At 34.3% G+C, this 23402-nt stretch overlaps 2 protein-coding genes across 3 annotated transcripts; both read right to left on the reverse strand.

Annotated features, from left to right (window-relative positions):
- Positions 1 to 2011: 2011 nt before the first annotated feature.
- On the reverse strand, positions 2012 to 12902 carry LOC111407411 (CASP-like protein 5B2). The gene is made up of 3 exons (XM_023036862.1): positions 12440 to 12902; positions 10884 to 11016; positions 2012 to 2324 (listed from the first exon to the last, which is right to left on the reverse strand). Exons 1-3 carry the CDS (start codon positions 12568 to 12570, stop codon positions 2124 to 2126), a joined length of 465 nt encoding a protein of 154 aa, XP_022892630.1. The 5' UTR covers positions 12571 to 12902; the 3' UTR covers positions 2012 to 2123.
- Positions 12903 to 14396: 1494 nt separating this feature from the next.
- LOC111407413 (delta-1-pyrroline-5-carboxylate synthase-like) lies at positions 14397 to 22543 on the reverse strand. Of its 2 annotated transcripts, XM_023036864.1 has the most exons (19): positions 22456 to 22543; positions 22249 to 22352; positions 21821 to 21923; positions 21510 to 21671; positions 20480 to 20757; positions 19493 to 19643; positions 19247 to 19411; positions 19045 to 19122; positions 18280 to 18369; positions 17184 to 17270; positions 16990 to 17076; positions 16787 to 16883; positions 16554 to 16657; positions 16396 to 16471; positions 15859 to 16009; positions 15704 to 15772; positions 15534 to 15600; positions 15390 to 15460; positions 14397 to 14875 (listed from the first exon to the last, which is right to left on the reverse strand). In XM_023036864.1, exons 3-19 carry the CDS (start codon positions 21896 to 21898, stop codon positions 14794 to 14796), a joined length of 1893 nt encoding a protein of 630 aa, XP_022892632.1. In that variant the 5' UTR covers positions 21899 to 21923; positions 22249 to 22352; positions 22456 to 22543; the 3' UTR covers positions 14397 to 14793. The 2 variants fall into 2 exon arrangements, with proteins under 2 accessions (XP_022892632.1, XP_022892631.1); XM_023036863.1 differs by lacking the exons at positions 22249 to 22352; positions 22456 to 22543 and having other exon boundaries at positions 21808 to 21923.
- Between the last annotated feature and the right edge of the window lie 859 nt (positions 22544 to 23402).

The raw sequence follows: 23402 nt of genomic DNA on the forward strand, positions 1-23402 counted from the left end.
GGCGGGGGGGGGGGGGGGGGTCCGCATCAAGAATCACTCGTGCATTTCAAGCAGCATCATTGGCCGGCACTCGACTGTTGGGCAATGGGCTTGCGAAGAGAATATGACCATTCTTGGAGAAGCCCTTCATGTTCGGGACGTGATTTACAGCAATGGAGGCGTGATTTTACCTCATAAGGAGATCAAATCTAGCATCTTGAAGCCAGAGATCGTAATGTAAAGATCCGTTACAGTGTGTGATGTTTGAAATTTTTGTTTATTTCCTATTTTCAGTTCTCTTTCATTCCAATTGTAGAAGTCATTCTTTCAGACTTCAGTACATTTAATGGTTCCATGTCAATTGAGGTCTTAAGTATGGTCAGTTGTGTACAGAGTAAATAGAAATAAATTATCAATATCTTTGTTTTTGGTACATATTTGATTCGAGGATGGCTACTTGGACAGTTTTGTGCATATTATCAGATGATTATTTGTTGAAGTTCATAATTAGAACTTACTTTATTTATTGTCCTGTTCCATATAATATCGTGTTTCTTCCTTTGAGCAATTGTACCTTGTGCATGTATCAAATGATTTGTGTTCATGGAGGTTTTATTATCGAAAATTCTACTGACTTCCTTTACAAATTCTTCCTCATTGGAGTTGGTAAAAATTCTTTTGTCATATTTTGCCCTCGTGGGGTCTTCATTTTCTTTCATTTTTTCTTACTTTTTAACTACACATTCTCCAAAAAATCACTATTTCAAAATCTATTAACACCAAATAATGTGGCTCAAACAAGGACTTTGTTTGTATGAAGTATTCCATACGTGATGTTCAGATTTTTTTATTTTTGTTAGTCGATATATGATGTGGGGCCGATGTCATGGGCAAAAAAAAAAGAAAAAAAATCCACACCAATGGATGTAACCTTCTTTATTTCAAATTCTATATTTGTCTCAAAATTGTCTATTCAAACTCATTCCAACTCTTTTTGGACAACACAGTTGTCCACATTCTTGTATGTTTTTACGTGTCTACAAATTAATGTTCTATTATGCTGTTAAAAAGATTTATCACTTGAAAAGAAATAAATTGATAATTTCAATACAAGAAAATACAATTTTAAAAAATTCCTACTAAGAATTTGTCATCAAACTGTTTCCACAACTTCATAATTTGCCATGATGTACAATTTACATAAATTGATGCTTTGAAGTATCTCGTTGCTTTTGCTTGGGAAAATTAAGATAAAATGTCCTAGTTTTTTGGTATATTTAAACTAGAGGGAATCCCCCCAATGATTACTGAACTTTGCAGAAAATCCCCTAAAAGGTCATCGAACTTTAATATGTCCCTAAATGATCATTGATTTTCGAAGTCCCCCAAGAGGTCAACGAATTTCAAAATGTCCCTGAATAGTTACTGAACTTTGCAAAAAGTCTCTGAAATGTCACTAAACTAGTTATGTATAGGGTCCCAATTTGCAACATTGAGTAACCTTTCTGGGGAACTTTGACAAAATTTAGTGACCATTTATGGACATTTTGAAGTTCAGTGACCTCTTGAGGGGCTTCAGTAAAGTTCAGTGATTATTTAAGGGCGTATTGAAGTTCGGTGACCTCCTAGGGATTTTCTGCAAAGTTCAGTGTCCATTGTGGGGATTTCCTCTATTTAATTATAATACAATGTCACCTTCCAATATTATCACGGAGAGTGAATGGAGAACCAAACCATGTGAATTTGTGACCGTACCCGTCATGTAATAGAACAATCCACTGAAAAATAAAATAAATCCTGGTATCATACTCACATTGTAATTATGTGAAGCTTACAAGTCTCATGTTTGATACTTATACTACAAAACTCCACAGTACAATTAACAAGATTTTAACTTTAAATTCAGTTTACTATTGTTCAATATTGTACAATTCACCTTTCCAAATGTGCCATGGAAAAATGGATCTATTCAATCTATCAAATTTCATCATCTCAAACCGAAAATTGCAGAACAGAAGTGAGCTGGGCAATGTTGAGACGGGAAAAGAATTTAATTATTTCTATAAAACGGTTCAAAGTCAGAAATGTGTACATTATGAGTTCAAAATTGTGTTTGTGTGTTGATCGTGTCAATCACAGGTCATTTAAATCGAGGCCAGAAGCCAAAACATGACATAAGAAGATACAGCAAGAAGAAACCATGATGCGAAAGCAAAAGCTATGGATATCTGGAACATATAGCACGAGAAATTAGTCTCTACCTTGCAGATATCTGTGTCTTTAGTAAAGAGTACCGCCACACCAGCTGATGAACATGAAGCTGCAAGTGATAGAGTTGCTGTCACCTGCAATCATGAGTTAGATCTTAAAATCCAATATGTCGAGTTCAAGCCAAGAATAAAAATAATTCTATCTCGAAAAAAAGAATTAAGACCATGCTTGAAACACCGGATTAGGTCGTATTAAGAATTGAGTATAAAATTATAATGGATATTAATAAGTAGAAGATTTTCTTTAAATAAAAAAAAACTCATGATGGCGTGTTTTATTAATAATGGAATAATAGCAGAAAACATCTTAGGAGGGGCTGAAGCTAACATCCAGCAAGGGAAAAGTAAAATGCCATAAACCAAACAGAGAGACTTACATGAGAAAATAAAGAAAAAAGGCTTAAAACTAATTCTAGCGTGGATACTTCCTTTTATACGTCTTCTTGTGCATTTTGGTGTACGTGAAACCGTAGGCTATCTTGTGAAATATATCCATAGGTTGTAGGTATCTTATACAACATGTCCATGTTATCTTCATCATCAAGTGGCTCGTAGTAAATGTCTCGTTGATAAAACTCTGCATCAAGATCATTGCTCGTGATACATCCTCGTGTGGATTAACTGACACACCTTAAATGTTCTTACTGTCCCAAAATGGTGGATTGTCCTCAACATTCATCATGCAATCCTCAATACCCATGCCATCAAGATGACTTGCAATGTTATCTTGAATCTTGTTCCTAGTGCTGACATCTGGAGAAGATCTTTCTTTGATTTTCTCACTTCTTGCAATATCTTGTAGGATTTTTTTTTTATTTTTTATTTTTAATCTTTATTTATTTTTTGGAGAAACTCCCCCAAAATCGGGCTCCTTTCCTTTCCCTACATTGGGATCCCAAGTTGCTTGCAAGCAGTTTCCCATGGTGGTTCATGGTAGAGACACCACCATTCAGCACTTTGAGGCTAATGGCATCCTTGGAATTTCCGATAAAGTGAAAAATTCCGTCCATTCAAAAGGGGCTGGCTCTACCCAAGCAGGTTTTGGTAAATCCACGGCAAGGTCCACTTCAATGCATAAACGAGCCACACTTGGCACCAGTTTCTCTCTACTGTAGATTTATCCATATGCAAAGATCTTCCAATGGAGCTAGCTAAATAGAATAATGCAGAATTTGGAAAAGAGAGATTGGAGTAATAGAATATTTACCCAAACCGGAGCTATGGAAGTTTCAATATCTGGAGGGAAATGGATGCTCCATTTAAATATTCTCACGTGGAGAGAATCAAGATAATGGGAGGGCTTTAACCATAATCGAACATAATCTTCTCTAACTAAATAAATAATAATGTGCTTACCATCAAGATGTTCAATCTTGTACTCCTTAAAACCAAATGAAGCTATAAGTTGAAGGAGTCTTGTGAATTTGCGTCCCAATGTGAAAATTTCCCAATCAACATAAACTTGTAAAGATTAGAGAAAATATTGACCTCTTCATGCTTATATAAAACCGCCAGTTTGCCTTCATGTGAGAAAGGTAATTGTTGTTGAACAATGGGATGAACTTACGCTGAAAGAATTGATGCAAATGATTTCCTGATATTTCTTTGGAAATCTGATGGAAGAAGCATTGAATTCTTGGAATTTGGAACTTGCGGGGGTGGTTTGAGGTGGCGGTCGGTGGTGATGGGTTGGGTGATTTGGGTGGTGGAGGTATTATAGTGGATTAAAGTGGATAATATCTAATGATTTTCATTCAAAAGAATATTATCTACTATATCTTCTTATCCGACCTAAACCCACCTCCAACCTCCATATTATGTTATACGGTTGATTGTTTCAATAATTATCTTTTGAATGAAAATTTAAAAACACTATCCACCTTAACTCACCATAATACCATTAATATTCATTATAATCCTATACTAAATTCCTCATATGTGCCTAATCCGGTGTGCCAAAACATATACTTGAACTGCACAAATCATATATAACAATGACCTTCTTTCGAGTGCACACAAATTCTGGAAAAATAAAGAATATAAAATTGAAAACAAGAATCTAATGAAGTCTGATAGCAAAATTGGAAACTATATTGCTAATAAATTTGAGTCGGTGTACACTTTTTTCATCAAAATTATAGAGTTATCACCTGGCACAGTTTATTTAACACTCATAAACAGAAATTAAACCTAGTCCCAAAGAATATGCATAAACTGTACTGCCGTTTATCATATCCATGTCTTATTGGAAGAAAATTCATTCTAGTTAAGGAAGAACTAGCAAATACCATCTAATATGTGGTGACAGTGCAAATATTGTAGAACTATCCAGATGCTTTTAACGTGATTCAGGGGAACCTTCAAATTACTACATTTTCTAGATTTTCTTCAAAATTCAATGAAATTATTTGCTCCATAGAAGCGCAAAAAGACCACGAAATCCTCTGATGCCTAAATGGAAGTTTATTAATTATTAGTGTAAGTAATTGCCACACGAGGTCACTTGCACAGGAATTTTTCAGCCTATCCCTCTCAATACTCTAAACTAGAATCCATTACCAATTAGTGGGATTACATATAATATTCGAACTTCAAGGTGCTCTGATCACTGAGCATGTATATCTTTTATATCAGTAAAATTTATATCTTAAAAATATCAAACTCAAATGGCGACCATGAAAAACAAGAACTGTATTTATAGCCAACACTATCAGAGACACAACCTGCTGCATTGTCTCCTTCACAATCAATTGGCTTATTTATTCTTTCTTCCTGTTTAGAGATGAAAGAATAAATATTTTTTTTATCCACAAGATGAGATGGAAATTTGAATATTCAGAATTAGATGACTTCCCTGCACCAAGTGCTCTCTTCAGAACAAAATATTCACTCGGAAGCCAATCTCCATTACCTATTCCAAAGTTCGATCATTTGACAAAATCTCATCCACCCCTTCGTAATAGCTCTCCACAGTCCCAACCTCAAAATATGTACCTATTTTATAGAGAACATTAAACCACACCCTCTTTGGCAAATCTCAATAACCAATTTCAGTAAGCTAAGTGGAAATGCTCCACAGTTCTTATACTAGAAAAATGCCACCTCTCAGTCACTTAGTTATCTCCAAGAGAAATATTCACTCCTAAGCTGCATATCTTTGTGACCAAAATCTAGAGATGGATAACTGAAATACATAGGCATGATGATGATCTGGACAATGCTGATTATTTAAGTTAAAGACCAAACTTCTCATGCATCCAGATATTTCAGATCTTGGTCATGTTATATCAAGGTATCATTGTAAACAGAAGTTTCTTTTTGAAGCTTATAATCATCACCTTGTTTAGAATTTAATTAACACAGTATCTTATGCATTGTGAATAGCATTCTGCATTCCCTACTTCAAAATCTGCTTTAATATAATAGGTGATCATGTTAAACCACAAATTTCCTCTTCTTTCTAACCTCAGCAAATAATTTAAGTAATCAGGTTGAACTTCTCCAGTGTTCTTATGTTAGAAAATATCATCTCCCAGTCGGTGCTAACTTCTAAAGAAAGTTCTTAGGTAAAACTTTTCTTCCTGCAAATATCTTAGATTCTGATCATTGTTGTAGTATAGGGTAGAATTACACATGCGCTCGTATTAGTGTAGAATTATCAGCCACCTTTTCCATCAATAAATGTTCTTTTAAGAACAAAAAATTGCTTCCCTATGAAACTTCCACAAAAACCAAAATCTTGGTATGATCAACATACACATTATATCCAAGTGCATTTACTTGGATTATGATTGTGGCTCTGGTACTCCATTGTCCCAAATAAAGTGTATGAAATATTCGAATGGCATCAAACTTTGGGACATGTAATCCACTTTAAGTACCCTTTAGGAATTTGCTCGACCAATTAAAGGGTATCATGGGAGCAAAAGAGTCGAAATGAATTGAACAACAGGTTACTCAAGCTTGGCTTGATTTGTTAATGAACTTATCTTAAATTAGCTTAAATAGCTACCAAAAATGATGTAATTAAATATTCAAACTCAACTTAAATGTCCAAGTGTCCAACCCCATCCTCTCTGTTGTACGAACACTTCAATTAGGGTAAATTTCTGTGTCCAACACTCCTCAAACACTCTACTACAATCATTTTTCTTTTTTATTAGAAATATAAAAAACATTATATATTTTTAACTTAAAGTTAGAAGTAAAAAACAAATATATACTCATATTTAAATGATTTCAACAAGAAAAATTAATAACAAATATAAAACTAAATTTAGCCCCCATTACATCCCATCAAATTAAACTAATTTTTTCTCTCTCCAATTTTAAACTACACAATCTTCAATAAAATAATATTACATGTAGATTGTAAAATTTTCATTCTTTTACAATCATTCATTTTTCAAAAAAAATAAAAATAAATAAAATAAATAAATACTATTCCTCCCATTATAATCAAAATTAATGGGGACCAAACAGGGGCTTATACTATATAAATGAAAAATTTTAAAGAATTTAATTTATGTATCGACGACGTGTCATATCAGTACTTTTTTGAAAAAATCGCATGTCGGTGTATCCAACACGCATCGTGTTGAGCACACATATCCGTGTCGGTGCATCATGGCCATCCCTTTCAAAAGAAAAGAGTCTCTCCCACTGATCAGGTATTCATTCTACTCTACTCTATTGGGGACTAGGGATCAGAAAATTCTAGAACACCGGGATCGATCAGTCAGTCTAGCTCCAAAGAGAAAAAGATTATATTTTGTTTCGGTGATATGGAAAACCAGCCACTCAGTGCCACTCAATCCGTCTACTATATAAATGAAAAATTTTAAAGAATTTAATTTATGTATCGACGACGTGTCATATCAGTACTTTTTTGAATAAATCGCATGTCGGTGTATCCAACACGTATCGTGTTGAGCACACATATCCGTGTCGGTGCATCATGGCCATCCCTTTCAAAAGAAAAGAGTCTCTCTCCCACTGATCAGGTATTCATTCTACTCTACTCTATTGGGGACTAGGGATCAGAAAATTCTAGAACACCGGGATCGATCAGTCAGTCTAGCTCCAAAGAGAAAAAGATTATATTTTGTTTCGGTGATATGGAAAACCAGCCACTCAGTGCCACTCAATCCGTCTTTATTTTTATACAAAAAATGAAAACCAACCAGATAACAGTTTTTAAACTTTTTGAGCAAATGTCAAGGTTTGAACGGTTGATATGATATCCACAACACCTAACTTGTATTAAAAAAAATTCCTGAAACCTAATTGGTGGAGCTGGAACTGAACAAAACAAATTAATTATGACTCGATGGCTTCAACTATTGAACCAGACTGGATAAGAGTAACTAGACCAGTTCAAACCAAATAAACATCTCATTCAAAGTTCATTGCCAGTTTCAACAGTTCATATAACCAAAACATCTCCTTTTCAAGGAGATTGAATAGAAATGATCCCTAGAAATTAATTAGTGTAATACTCCGAAATTATATGCTGATTTAAATTTCTTTAAGATGGCGATTTAACTTTCAATACTATTTTTGGCCATAAGAAAAGGGGACACCACTTTCGTAGTGGTTAATGTTAGAGATAGCTAATGACTACAAGCATGAGGTGTTAAATGTTGCGTATACATGAAGTGATTATTAGTTAGTCGAAACTTAAGTCAAGTTTGAAATTGAATGTGGTCGATTATTTTGTTAGGACTTCAATTGACCAAATGATTAAATTAATTTACGATCTACAATTTTTGGATATGTAAGTTGGATATAAGTTTAGATTTGGGATGCATTTGCTAATAATGAAAGATAGAGGGTTGGATTATATTAGTTGGAAGATTAGAGATTTCCTTTGCAAATATAGGTCTTTAGACTACTAATTACCTATAATCAACCCCACTTGTTATCCATCACCACCATACATTTGGATCATAGATTAAACAAGTGTACAAGTATAAAAAAAAAAAAAAAAAAAAAAAAAGGGGGTCAAAGTCGGCCACACCAAGTAATAAAAAATAAAAATATCTTTTTATACTTATCCTCCTATACAAGTATAAATATATCCCTACCCATGCCATAGAGGAAGATATTTCTTTCATTTCTACAAAATACTTATACATTTGAAAAGAGAGCCAAAAACCGAAAATAAGGAAGGAAAGGGAAGGAAGTAAACCTAGCACTTCCAATTTACATTTCAATCGAAGATCTTCAAGTTTTACGGTAAGATACTTTCATGCTTAAGAGTTATGATTTTCATGGTAATATTTATACTTAAACTATGCATGAAAAACCACAATATAATTATGGTGGACAAGTCCACAAAGTTAGATATCTATTTATGCCTTAGGACAAGTCCGAAGGGCACCGACAAGCCGGAATATGCAAGTATGGGTTTGATTGTATTCTTTTGTGTGGTATTATCATGATAAAAATCCAAGCATGGTATCTTACTGAGTATTTCTTATACTCATAGTATGTTATGCTAAATTTTCAGATCCATGATCATTTGAATTGATGGAAGTTAGTTGGCTTACGCGATGATGGATTAAGGACAACGAAGTTTTGTACAGAAAGTTTTCTTTTGTGTGTTTTGTTCGACGACGGTTTTTTCCATCTATTTTTCTTATGGTATTATGTAAAAATATGAACATGACATGATGTATTATGGTGTTAATAGTAAATTTTGTAATTATATCTTTCATGTTATGTTAAGAGACATTTTTGTAGTTTATTTTCCTTACAAGAGACAAAAGGCAGAAACGAGACAGTTTCTGGAGTCATTTTCAAAACGATATTTCTAACTCTATAATCGTCCATTTGAGATTCTAAAAATATGTCTGTTTTCCTCTTTGAGTTCTCTAAATATGGCCGAAGGAATCACTCAATTTAGATATCTACGGCCTGAGTTATCAAGGTTTTAACGTCTAAAGGTCAATCTGGATTTCCTGTGTAATACTTCACTGTTTTCAGTAAAACGTCTATACCATATGATCTTGGAAAATTTTCATATTTTAACCTAGAAAACTACTTGAAAATATCTTTCTAATGCCACAAATTTCATAGAAAACGGAGTTGGGATGAATTTTATAAAAATTGTCAAACTTGCTGCCCTAACTAATCTTGACAGTGCCGAGGCCGTATATGTGAAGCATAATTCCTTGTCGACATGCACTTTTATCGGCCACCAAATTTTATAAAAATTATTTTACCAAGTTGAAAATAAGTTTTTCACATGTAATACTTCTATTTAAGAGTATTTACATGTACCAAAGGCAGAAGCTATTATGTTTAGTACGTGACCCTCGAAGTTTTAAGTTCGGGGTGTCACAATTAGAATGAAAAAAAATATATAAATAAAGTACATTAAGCAATATTAGAGACGTGAAAAAATTGTGATTGAAAAATGTCCCAAGCTTTGTTCTGCACTTAACATTTTTAGCTTTTGGTACTATACTTCAGCATTGTTTCTCAGGTTGTGTACCTCCAGAGATGCTAGACATGAAGTAAGAAATTTAAATGTCAATTTAGTACTCGGTCGAGGGACATTTAACGGTTATGACGAGCATAGTTTTAAAACATTTGATCTTCATTATTTGATTAAGATTTGAGAGAATTTTGAGTCCCAACCACAATTGTGCATCAATAATCATGATGATGTCAGATGAATGATTTGGCAGTAAGGGTGGCCTAAGCCAGTTGAATGGGTGGAAAATTAAATTTGTGTGGATGGGTGATGACGTCTCATGAGGACAAATGAAGAGAAGCACACCAACGGCATTATTATTGTCCCTAACAGAGGTTTTAATCTTTAAGGAGTACAAAGTGTTGACAGACGTGAAAGGTAGGAATGGTGGGAGCGAACACGCATGTCTGCACCTGCCCATGTGCAAGAGAGAGGGAGAGAGAGATGGGCAAGATTCATCTGAATTCAGAGGGAGTTTCAGGTGCTCCATCCATAATCAATTGTCCCTTTTCAGGTTTCCTGGAGCCTGTGCTAATTCTACTGCTCTGAAGTAATTTATCTCTTATTCACAATGCAAGTGGTTATGTTATACTTTGCATATCCTAAGACATTTACAGTTCACTGATTTACTCCCAACGTAAAGAGTTTTCAACAGCACAAACCAATGACTTTAGCTCTTCCTAGGAAAGTAGAAAAAGTAAATCAAAACTACAAGAGTCAATTAAATAGGAGAAGTCAGACTTCTCAAAAATTTTACACTATGATACATTTATATCATGCAGCCATTTGACAAATATTAAACAAACATATCGTGTATGCATTAAGTTTAGAATTATATATTTGTTAAAGTATAATTAAAACCGTTCAGGTTTTGTAGGTCAAGATAAGTTTCCTTGAGGAAGAAAGGTAAATGTGAAAGAAAGAAAGAAAGAAAGAAAGAAAGAAAGAAAGAAAAAGTAAAAGTCAACTTCTGGGCATTGAGTATTGTTGATTAAGATGGTTGACAAGGGGAAAGGAGCAATTATGTGAACTCATTGCAACAGTTTCCTTCAGCCAGTTTCTAATTTGGCATCCTAATTATCATTATTGAAGTGATAAAAGCATGCTCTCGTGGAAGTAATGAAACAAATGAAGCCAAAAGAGGAATTAGTTACCCAGTCGCCAACAACAAACAGGCTCACGATGATTTGATTATGCAGGTCTTTATTGAACTTCAAAGCATGTACGTCTATGCAGGCAAGTCCAAAGCTCCATAAAAACTGAAGCCCCATTGATGCTATTAAGTAGCTGAACAAAATTTTTATCCAATTAGCTGAAGCACTGTAATAATTAACCATCCCTGCACAGTAGGAATTCAAAAAGGGGAAGGGAAATTTGTAAAAAAAGATCCAAAAAGCGATGTCCTTGATTTTCTTTACTCGAAAATGATTCAGCATTCCAAGTGTTATAAATCAAGCAAGAACACCAATTATGATTTAAAGTATAATTTTATTACTAGGAGGGAAAAATAACTTTGAACAAATCTATATATTAGCTCGACATATAGTTACTTAAAAGGAGAAAAAGAAGAGAAGTTCGATTTGTATAACAGTGTGCTGAGAATCTCAACAAAAATATTGATGGCACTGCACAGGAACAGGTGGATACTCAGGAGGCAGGCTACAGAGTATTGCAAGAAGATAAAGTTCATGTTAAATATGGTTGTATGATCATTAGCATTTCTGATACCTTTAAGTTTTTTACACTGCTGTGTTATTTAAAAAAAGAAAAAAGAGAAAAAAAAGGTAGATAGGTTCTACAATGATCCATGAGTATAGATTTCTTTCCATCAAGATTAACCAATAGTATAAGAATATCTTGTAAAATTGTGCAATCTAAGATGTCAAATATAACTGAATAGCATGCAGTTTGCAAACCTGGTATTTTACTAGATGCATTAAATGAAAATTATTACAACTTATTTAAGGAATAGTTATGATTTTACTTATTGATACATTATTATTAAGACTTGAAGTTCCATCTTAATGCATCAACCTTGTTAAATGGACGAGCCAAGACCCTATATTTTGATTATCATTTTCGTATTTAAATGGTGTGGGATTTTACACTTAACATATATCCAACCTTTCTACCCATCCTTACAAACGAAATAATTATTCCAAAGACAAGAAATTTGTGCATATTTCTTCTTTCAGAGCTGACTCTTTTTTTCTTTTTTATGGAAATGATCAAATTGCTTGTGGAATAACCCAATTATGCTCACAGAGAACAATACCCCAAGCAGAATTATCTTTTCCAATCCCCACATGCAAACCCACGAACAGAAAAAAGGATGAAAATAAGTGGCGGACCCACATGGGGTCATGTGGGGTCAAATGACCCCACAGTTTTCTGGAATTTTTTTTTATTTATTTTTTTTTTTTTTTGGGTGCTGAAACTTAATTTTCTGTTTTTTTTGTGCTGAAAATTCAATTTTCTGCCCTAAAAAGTCCAAATTCTAAATCTATATTCATATCATATGGTCCATTCTTTTTTATGGAAATGATCAAATTGCTTGTGGAATAACCCAATTATGCTCACAGAGAACAATACCCCAAGCAGAATTATCTTTTCCAATCCCCACATGCAAACCCACGAACAGAAAAAAGGATGAAAATAACAACGAAACTTTCAAGAAAAGGCAGTGGCCACTGGCCAAGAATGAAATTACCAAAAGGCAGTAGTAGTAGAAAACCCAGACGCAGATGCCATAATTCCAATTGAAGAAGCTGCAAACAAACTCTGCCCAACCCTTAATATGAGCCCACTCTTTGTTCCTGGACTCCCAAACAGCTCTTTCATCTTTCTATTTCTCTCTCTAAATGCATGTGTTTAGTGAAGATCGAATCTTTATGAGGTGGGTTTTGCTTTCCCAAAAATCTGGGACAGTTGGAATTGGATGCTCCTAGATTGTCAGAACATTCCCACGTTTATGCTTGCTTATGATGAAGAACAAAGTAGAAATCCCCTTTCCTTTAATGGCTGTAAAACTGAAAGAAACAACTATGGTTTAATATAATTTTTGTGACGTTTTTTACAGTATTTATTCATTGCTGACAATAGTAAAGATCGGAGGCGTAAATTGGATGTGATTGTGATCTGAGATTCTGAATCAACTGTTATGATCATAGACGCGACTCTTTCTTCAACAATACAGCCAAAGAAAATGACATACATAAAAATTGTTTTCAATATTTTTGAAAAATAATTGATATTATTTTAATTCTTTTTATTTTATTTGGTTTATTTAATCAGGACATCCTTTTCTGTACATGCAGCATTATTGTTACTTGTTATCAAGGTGACAAGATATGAGCGAGTCCGAATAGAAAATTGTTTGATAATAGATATATTTTATTTTATTTTTATTATTATTATTTTTTTTAAATGTTGTAGTAAAAATGTAGAAAAAGGTTACATGTTTAAGTCCAAAATTATATTATATTATAAAGAAAACGTGAAACTAAAAATAAATTTAGAAAAATACAAAGGTTAATTTGAACCAACTCTTGAGATTGTCTTATATTTATTTATTTATTTTCTGTTTCAACAAATTACAGAATTAGTCAAACATGAAAAAGTTGGAGCTGACTTTATATTTTATTTAACGTGAATTAAAAGAATTTGGACCGAAACAAACCTTGAACAACACACTCCAGAAGCCAAATAATATTGTTCTATACATCAGAACTTTTTGACATAAAGGTCCTTAATACGTATGTTAATTTTTACTCTTATTTCATTTTCTTATGGTCTTGTTGATTTGAAAAAACAATGCCATAGTCTAATCGATTTTTATGGATTTGAATTAATTGAGAGTATTATGATATTGGACTGTTACACTGTTCAGAGAATACGAAATCTCCAATTTCATCTATCCTTCGTCCCTTTCTATAGGAAAATACGTTAAAACAAATCATCCTAATCATATCAAACTACAGTCATTTTGACCTAATACTTCTCATTTATGGGAAATGATAAGTACTGTACATTTATACAGCCCTCTCACAAAAAAGAGCCCCATTATTATAATAGGACAATAGTGTGGCCCCCTCTTGTGAGGGGGTTATAAGACTTGAAAGGTGGATGTAAGATTTACTTTACAACAAGCATCTCCCTTCACTTATTTGATGAAATTCAATTGTACAGTAAAGTTAACAAGATCATGATGACGCTTAGATTTTAATATGTGCTCTACATTGTCTGGTCACCCTCTTGATTGATTGGCTAGTGCAACCGTCGAGGTAGAACTTCTGTTATGTCCTGTATTCTGACTTCGACCTCCTATTGGAAATTAGTCCAAGGTGCCGAGCTGACGTATCAAAATGCCTTGACAGCTAATATCTACTCACTAATTCAACGGGGAACCAAACTCATCTACCTGTGATCTCAGATCGACAACATGACTCAATTTCTACCGTCTTTTTACTTGTCGTTGGGTCCTTCATCGTCCATAGACAAGATGTCACCAAAGAAGCAAAAGACGAAGATGCCCCAGTAGAAGAGGTCTTCATTCATGACCATCAAAATAATAGAACCGAAACTTCGTATAAACGGTTAACATACTTCAAGAAAATACTAAAACTTTTGTTGTGCTTGGAAAAATTATAGGATATCTTGACGCCATGTCAAGCAGTGTCAACGTTTAACATGTAAATTTATCTTGAATGTCAAACCACTTTAAAACAATGTCACTCGTGCCAAGCAATCGAGCATATCAAGCTAGCAGTCGTAAGCAAAATAAAGAAGAGGCTTATAAGTGAAAAATTATTAAGGTCATTCCCTCCAAAGAGATTTAATCAGAATCCTCAAAATTTGAGATGCCAATGAAATGCCCAACTGCCCTATTACATAGTACATTGGGTGGGAATGAAATTTGATATTGAATCTCTGATTGAAACCAAAACCACCGATCCATTGATCCATTCCCAGACTTTTAATTTGCAGACAATTAATTAGACCAGACGGCTTCATCAAATGCTAGTGTCATACAAAACCAATGCATAATACTTGGGTTGTGCAGGCTCAACCCTGCAAAGGTAGGTCCTTGTGAGTGTAAACCACCCCTTTATCACTATTCACAACTTGTCCACTTCCTCTTCCAATCCTACATCAAATGGTAGTAAAATGTCAGGGAAATAAACTCGAAACTCTTATAAGTTTGCTAAACAAAAAAATCCGAGTAATAGCTAAAAGCTCCAGATTAAAGATTCTGAATACATCAAAAGCCAATTTTTAGCTTAAATTTTGAATGCCATAAATACCTTAGCATTGAGAACAGAATATCCCAAGTCATGAACATGATGACCTTTTGAGTTTTCTATTTCGACAATGTAAGGAAAATGAATTAATATTTTGGAAGTGTTTTTAATGAATTAGTATTTACCCTAAAGCAAACTCTTAGAAACACAATAGTCAGTTTCTCATTGATCATCTATAAAAATAAGGGTTCATCTGCCAATGATTTACACTGCATTTGTTAACTCCATGCACTATGTTGTTTTAACACGTGTATTTGACTCGGAAAAAAAGAGCAAAAATCCAGCAGAAAGATAATCAACTAAATCCATGACAAAAATAAATGAATAAAATAAAAATAGAAAGATATTTTGGAGACATACCATCTTGTCGTTAGCAATCCTTCAACACCTACGGGACCACGTGCATGAATCCGACTTGTACTAATCCCAACCTGTCATCAACCACAATTATATTATAGATAACACTCGGATATCAACGACTGAAAAAAAAGTTTGATAATATACCTCTGCACCTAGTCCAAAACGGAAGCCATCACAAAATCTCGTACTTGCATTATGGAAAACAGCAGCACTGGTAACATCAATACTCGATGTTAAGTTCATTGAAGAGGTTATGATATCCATGTTAAATTAACAAAATATATCATATAGCAAACGCAATGTTGCAATGTAACCTGTCAACTCCATTTAAAAAGACTTCTGCAACTTCATTGTCTTCAGTAATGATGCAATCAGTATGTGCACTGCAATTAAGAAGGAACTTCAATTGACAACAAACACACGAGTACAAGTGAACACAACAGCAGAGAAATTCGAGAAGCCAACTTGCCTTCCATGCTGATGTATATGATCAATGGCAGCATATACATCATCAATAATTTCAACAGTGCAAGCGAGAGAACCATATTCATGATGCAATGAATGTGCCTCTGGAATATCCAGTAAAGAGCTCGCCCGAGGTCCACCAAATATTGCAACACCTGAAGCAGATGGAAATGATTAGGGTATGCAAAATGTGAATGAGAAAATAAACCTTACTCAACCATGCTGATCCTGCAAAGTGACAAAATTTAGAATCTTTAAGGTAATTTAAAGATCCAGAGGTTTCCATACAGAAAGCAAATAGTGAATTAAATCATACTGGTTGAACCATCAATAACATGCCAATCATCCCAGAATGTGGGACATGATGTACATGCATATTCACCGAGTTTAAGTAATCAACCAAACATTAGGAAGCAGAACAGGGACAGCAGACATACAAACATAAACCTTTGATGAACTCCCAAAGTGCAATGATTGTGTGTGAAGGTTGAGGGTTATGCTTGGGTGAATGGATTCATAAATTTTGCTTTAGAAACCCAACCTTTGACTTGAAGTTCCATAATAAGGTCATTCAGGGCACCGGTCTGTACCAACTCCTTATGAACCAGAAGTGTTTCCTAACAAGTAAAGAAAGCATCGTTAGAAACGATCTTTTCACAACATATACGAAAAGACAAAAATCATCTATAAACAACATGCCATTGCATTGCAGGCTGCTGGATAATCTGTTTTTGCATCCAAAGCAATCCGCTTTGCCATATCCATATTGGCAGATTTATCTACATATACGTGGCATATTCCATCTGGGATGAAAAGAACACAGCTTTACTAAATCTCCCAACATACAGAATGCAATATTGGCTCAAATCTCAATTACACATTTTGTGCAGGATGATATAGAGAAATAGTCATTTAAATGAAACTATTTGTACCAGCATGACCAAGAACTGGAATTTTTGTGGAAGCCTTGATTTGAGAAACAAGTTTATTGCTGCCTCTTGGTATCACAAGATCAATCACATCATCCAGCTGCAATCAAAATGTTAATGCCAGATTCAATTCATGTATCATACAACCATAATAATTAGATAAAAGCATCATGGAATCATTAATCGATATTATCAGTTCAAGCCACCTTCAGCAATTCAGGGATCTCTCCTCTAGAAGTCACCAGTCCAATGAGTCCCTCTCCAACATTTTTTGGGATGGCAGAAGTGATTACCTAAAACGATAAAAAAATGGGTAGAACTTCATAATAACCATAACAAACATTGATATAAATCTGGGCTGCGATAACCCTAAAACAACTAATTATTCACAAGATTAAACCTTGTGCAAAATTGTATTTGATCTTCTGGCCTCCTTTCCCCCTTTCAATAGAAGTCCATTCCCACTTCTGATTGCTAATGAAGCTATCTGTTACAATCAATAGAAAACCATATGTTAGTACAGTTGAAGATACAAAAATGTTTGTCCATGGCTCTACAACGAGTCCGGAGTCAGTTGACTGATCATAGTTTATGACTTGATTCAATTTTGTATTGCAATAACAAATAAAATACGGACAATCAGAAAACAAATCAACATCCAAAATGATCGTTAGTCATCCAAAAGTTGCTGCATTTTACTTTTTATTTATTTTTATTTTTTTGAAGGGCTGCTGAAATAGCTATAATCAGGAGGAAAGGGGAAATTTTGAAACCCTTTATGTTGACATATGAAATAATTGAAAGATAATTTTACAGTGTGTGTTAGTAACATTCAAAAGAATAATATTTTATCGATTGCATAAAACTTAAAGCTAAAGCATTATGAAACTTAGATAGCAGGGCATGCCTTGCTTGCACTTAAAGAAGCTCCTATTTCCAAGAGCCACGAAAAAACAGTACAAGTTAGAAGAAAGATAGGTAGATTAAAATTAACACGATTGAAGTAATTGCAAGAATTTAGTTTATTTAAATCTTCAATAAAGGCAAGCCTTGGATCCAATGTAATAGCAATTGAGAATTCGCATAACCAATCTCAAGTTTATAGTGAACACGGCTTAGATGTTGTTATGTAATGCTTTAAGCTAAAACGTGGAACTCAGAGAAGAAAATTTTGTCGCATTCTGAAAAGAAATAAGAAGGGGACAAAAAGAAAAACATTATAAAATCCTTCACAAGGCTGCGTTTACTATTGTCCAATCATGTTGCTAAAATGATTTTATCAATGTAAGATTGTGACAGCATCCCTCAACCGCAACTTGGAGCAGGATATATATTACTAAAACAAGCACAAAAACCCACTGTGTGACGTGATATTCAACATAATTGCAACCGCAATTTTAATTACAATAGAAGTATGACATCGGTCTATTGCACAGAAGCACCATACAACCAATTAACCACAATCTTTCTGATAGTAAAAAGGTCAATTAATTTACCTGAACTAATGCATCAGGTCGAGACTCAAAAATAATCAAAAGAACGCCCAAGGGAGATGACAACTTCTCCAATATGAATCCTTCTGAGAGCTGCAGTTATTATCAGTCAGTAACAGTCTTTATGTCCAAGATATTGGTTATACGCAGTGAACTTGGCTTTGCAAAAGAAATAACAGCTATCTCATGAGTTTTTGGAGCTCGCATTGATATCCATCGAGCCAGAACAGAGCATGTTGGCTATTTGTCTGAGCTAGAGCCTGGAGAGGCAAGCTCACAAATTTTAAATTGTTTTTAATGTATTCTAAAATTGAGTACTAATATTTGAAATTTTTCATGCTCAAAGCTTGCATAGGGTCTCAAAATACAATTGAGTCAAGCTCGAGATCCAGCTTGAACTCCCTATATTTATGCTCAAGCCCCAAATACATTGGGCTTGGCCATACTTTATCCTGATATACTATACTTGGGCAGAATATCAAGTCCTAAACAGTATGGTATTCTCCTTGAGCTCAGCTCATGTAAATATACATCTTCAACCATACTTTCCCTAGAAGATGAAGTAGTGTCCCATGTTTTGCATGGTTCACAGCTTAAATTATGAGCCCTGTAGCAATTTCCTGAATAGGGCAACAAGCACCATTTCCTAATATTGTTAGAACTAGCAAAGGGAAACAAACAAGAAGGAAGTCCCATAAAAGTCTGAACGGGTATTTTCATGTACTCCACATTCTATTAATTATTATCCTCAATACCCAATTTCCCTACCTCTGTTCTCTTAGCCACACGACCAACCGGCTCCTCCATGTTTGCAAGCACACGAACAGCGTTTGCAAGACTTGAAACCTATAATGATAAGAGCTATTTAGCAAGAGGAAGAGAGCGAATGAAAGACATAGTTTTGTGACAACGTTTTGTTCAAAAGATAATACATGCCTAATGCCTTAAAAATTATAAGGTTGTGTCTTACCTTACCAGGCTTCAAGGCTAGCCTAGATACCAATGATATTTCATATCCAGCTTGCTGTGCCTCAGCAACATCATCTTCATTCGCAGCAATAATTTGTTTCTCATTTGCTTCTAGTGCATCAGCGATATCCATCAAAATTTTACTCCTTTCTTGTGAAGACATGGCCTGAAGGGAAAGAAATAACAATCAACCACAATTGTTCTGGTATGCAAAATTCACCTCAGATTGCTCCTCAATTTTTCTTACCTGCAGTCTTCTAGAACTTTCCCTAGCTGCAACTGCCATTCCTCTAGAACCCACTTCTCCAAGTGGACCCCATTTCTTAGCATCCCGATGAAATAGCGTACCAATTCGCTTCCCATTTAATACTTTCAATATATTGTCAGCAGCAAACCCACTTCATCCACGGTAAAAGAGGGATGGAGCAGAGTGAGATTAAATTCTGCTAAAAATTAAAGCACTAAAAAGCATAAACCAGCAACTCACACTTAATACTAAATAAATCATCAGTGTACAGATTTAAGGTATCAACTTCATAGAAGACATCAGCCTTGACAAGGACGACTGCACTGAAGAAAAGTTCCATTCATTTACCCTCCATCTACAGACTTATGAGAAGCATATACTCCATCAATTAATATATATTATATAAATTGAGCAGGTAGTAGGTTAATTTGTATTTTTTATTTTTTTAATTCTGCAAACTACTTCATACCACTAGCTCAGATTTTAGAAGCAAGAAACAAATTTGAAATACTGTATGCAAATTGATACCATCGTTTGCAGCATCAAATTTCCCATGGACTTGGAGAAAACAACAGTATACAAAATTCTATGGAATCCAGTGTTATGAAGGATGCTGAAAACTAGTCTTGCTACAATCAGTTGACAATAATTAGTTCTATTGTTATTTACCATGTTACTTGCGATGAGTAATTTTGCTCAGTGATAACCGAAACTGATTGGGTCCACAATCACTTTCGTTGCATGCTTTCACGCTGAAATTTCATCTGTTATGATTTCGCAAAATCACTTTATCACACTACAAGAAAAAATTGCTTTTGAATTCTCTGAAGTTTCTAAACTAAAACAGACAATAGGTTAAACACAGTTTATTTAAAAGAAGCATTAAGATTTCACAAAATGAGCAATAGTTTGTTTTACGCATTAGAATTGATGTCTGATGCCTGTTCAGATCCAAATGTATAAACCTCCTACAGGAAGACAGTTTACCTGGTTATAACAACAGGGATCCCAGCATCAGCAGCATAAACAGCAGCTTTTACTTTAGCAGTCATGCCCCCTCTTCCCACCCTAGACTTGTCTCCAAAAGTTATTACTCCTTCATGCCTTTCCTTAACATAAGTATGAACCAGCTCAGAATTTGGATTGCTTGGAGGGCCGCTGTAGAGACCCTCTACATCACTCAACAGAATAAGGAGGTCAGCTTTCAGTTCCAGTGCTAGTAGAGCAGATAAACTGTCATTATCCCAAAATATTCCAGAAGAGTCCTATACAGTTGCACAATGTAAGGGAAGTAATATGAGCTATGAGGCTAAAAAATTCAGAATACTGTAATGAACAGTGATAAAGCCAATGAAAATTTAAAAAATGTGTATGAAAAGAAAAGACCCTCAATAAAAATCTAAGAAATACAAGGAGTAAAGATATTCACCAACCTTTATATTAAACACTTAATTATAAGGAAAAATTATTTAGCACTCATACAAGTTATACATATGTGATTAAGGCACAGAAAGACCATCAGACAAGTAGGCAGTAAGGAAGACTAAACTTGCAAGTGAAATAAGTACGTCCTATACAGTTGCACAATGTAAGGGAAGTAATATGAGCTATGAGGCTAAAAAATTCAGAATACTGTAATGAACAGTGATAAAGCCAATGAAAATTTAAAAAATGTGTATGAAAAGAAAAGACCCTCAATAAAAATCTAAGAAATACAAGGAGTAAAGATATTCACCAACCTTTATATTAAACACTTAATTATAAGGAAAAATTATTTAGCACTCATACAAGTTATACATATGTGATTAAGGCACAGAAAGACCATCAGACAAGTAGGCAGTAAGGAAGACTAAACTTGCAAGTGAAATAAGTACGTGGAGTTAAAGAAAGGTCAAACTTGCACATATACGTTACCATACTGCAGAAACCTCTCATGTCTCTAGACGAAATTAGGGGTTACCTGCCAACTTTATAATGAAAGCAACAAAATAGTAAGCAATAAAGCAGAGAATAATACCTCGTAAGGAGCTTTCCTGGTACTGACAGCATCATTTTCATTAAATATAGGAATAACCTTCAGAGATGCCAAAGTCTTTACAGTCTCATTAAGTTGTCTCCTAAATTCCAGATCTCTAAAATCATTGTCAGTAACTAAAAGCTGTGCTGATGACATATCCAACTGCATATGAGAAACAAAATCATCATGATCCTGTGATATGCATAAAAATAATACTTCCAATAAAAAATATTTATTTCTTTTGAACTACCACAAGGCAGGGAACTAGTCAGACTAATAATCAAGACAAGGTACCTACATTGTGATTTTACCTGGCTGAACAAAGTATCATAGAGAGCCATGAGACCATTCTGTCCAACAGCCGCACAAGCCTTCCCATCAAGTTCCATCTGTGGTTTCTGGAGGTCAGCAAAGCTGCAGAAAACCCATATTCACCAATATTAGTAACTCTGAAACTGAAGAAAATTCGACATTATTCAGTGAAGGTTCCATGATATATATTCTTCATTGGAGCTTCCAGAGGTGCAATAGAATGAAAGCAAGCTGCAAGCTTTATCAAATAATTTGGCAGCATGTGTATATTAATACTTAATAAACAGTTAATGTCTACGGGCAACTGTCAAACTGGGCACGCAGATTAGTAAATAAACAAATGAATATTCCTTGGTTTGTAAAGATTCCATCATATTTTTTCTCAAGTTTCCAAAATAAACTTCAAACAGCAAAGCAACGCCAAAACCTGCTGTTGATCAATCTCCTGTATCTAAGGCGTTGGCGGCCAACACCAACAGCACCTGATGTCACCAAAATAACCTCATATCCCTGAGAATTTAGTTCTTGAATCTGCACTTCAATTGGAATTCAACAGTGTAAGCGTTGATAAATGTCAGTTGATGCATTAACTAGACATGAAAGAAAGTAAACAGAAAATGATCCTTCAACTCACCTGCTCACATAGTGCTCCTAATCTTCCAAGTGCTAATCTACCATCAGTTCGCGTGACCACAGCAGTTCCAACCTTCAAAAAGGTTAAGATTAATTATCAACGCCAAAACTAGGATCTCAAGGTAAAGGATACACAAGCAGGCCGAACTAAACTAAAAGAAAAGGTGTGATGGAAGAAATAAATGCCATTATTAGGCCATAACAAAGCAGACTAGCCATAATTTTATAATTCTAAACTAAAAGCTTCTACAGGAACAAATATTTTGATTAGAAAAAGAAACTGTCTGTTTTAGCATTAACATCTCATCTCCTTCTCACAACCCTACCTCTCCAATTCTTTATTTAAAATCTCTCACTTACGACAGAAATTAAACATTTTAGGCCAACAAGAGTTTGCAATTTTTCGTATGAAACTTGAATATAAAAATACTTGTATGTCAAAGTTCAAAAGCTTACTCGAGAAACTGGTCTACATTTCAATCAATGTCTGAATGTATTAGAAGTACGAATTATCCTCCCTTGGAAGTTATCATCTACTGATCCACTAAATAATGTAGGGGTTCAAAACATTAAAAACAAAAACAAGAAAATTGAAAATGTTCTATTTTTTTTTTTTATTTTTTTTTTTCAACGTTAAAAGATTCAGTGCAAATAATATTCTACGATGGTAAAGTCCTGACAAAGCTATAAATTACTGATTCACATTCCTAGTACACAGTCCTTCAAAGGGTGCACCTTTCTCTACATAATTTGGGAACTGAAATTCATTACAATTCAAGATTACAAACCAATGTAAACCTTACCTGTAATTTCCCAATTCAAGGAAATTATCATAAACAAATGAAATTAATCGCTCTTACATTTGAACTAATGGAAAACTGAACTTTGAATACAAATGTACTCCGAATATAGCAAAATAAAAGAGAATTTAAAAAAAAAAAAAAAAAG

The sequence above is a fragment of the Olea europaea genome, chromosome 13 (assembly GCF_002742605.1).
Source record: "Olea europaea var. sylvestris chromosome 13, O_europaea_v1, whole genome shotgun sequence".
Lineage (NCBI taxonomy): Eukaryota > Viridiplantae > Streptophyta > Magnoliopsida > Lamiales > Oleaceae > Olea > Olea europaea.

Excerpts from the sequence above, each read along its gene's own strand:
- LOC111407411 (XM_023036862.1), bottom strand. The coding sequence starts at position 12,570 with ATGAAAGAGCTGTTTGGGAGTCCAGGAACAAAGAGTGGGCTCATATTA. Across the intron at positions 11,017-12,439 it reads TCTACTACTACTGCCTTTTG|CTACTTAATAGCATCAATGG; the intron begins GTAATTTCATTC and ends AATTTTGTTCAG. Across the intron at positions 2,325-10,883 it reads TGTTTGTTGTTGGCGACTGG|GTGACAGCAACTCTATCACT; the intron begins GTAACTAATTCC and ends TCATGATTGCAG.
- LOC111407413 (XM_023036864.1), bottom strand. The coding sequence starts at position 21,898 with ATGGAACTTGATGGGAAGGCTTGTGCGGCTGTTGGACAGAATGGTCTC. Across the intron at positions 16,010-16,395 it reads TATGGAACTTCAAGTCAAAG|GTGTTGCAATATTTGGTGGA; the intron begins GTTGGGTTTCTA and ends CATCTGCTTCAG. Across the intron at positions 15,773-15,858 it reads CATATACATCAGCATGGAAG|TGCACATACTGATTGCATCA; the intron begins GCAAGTTGGCTT and ends TCTTAATTGCAG.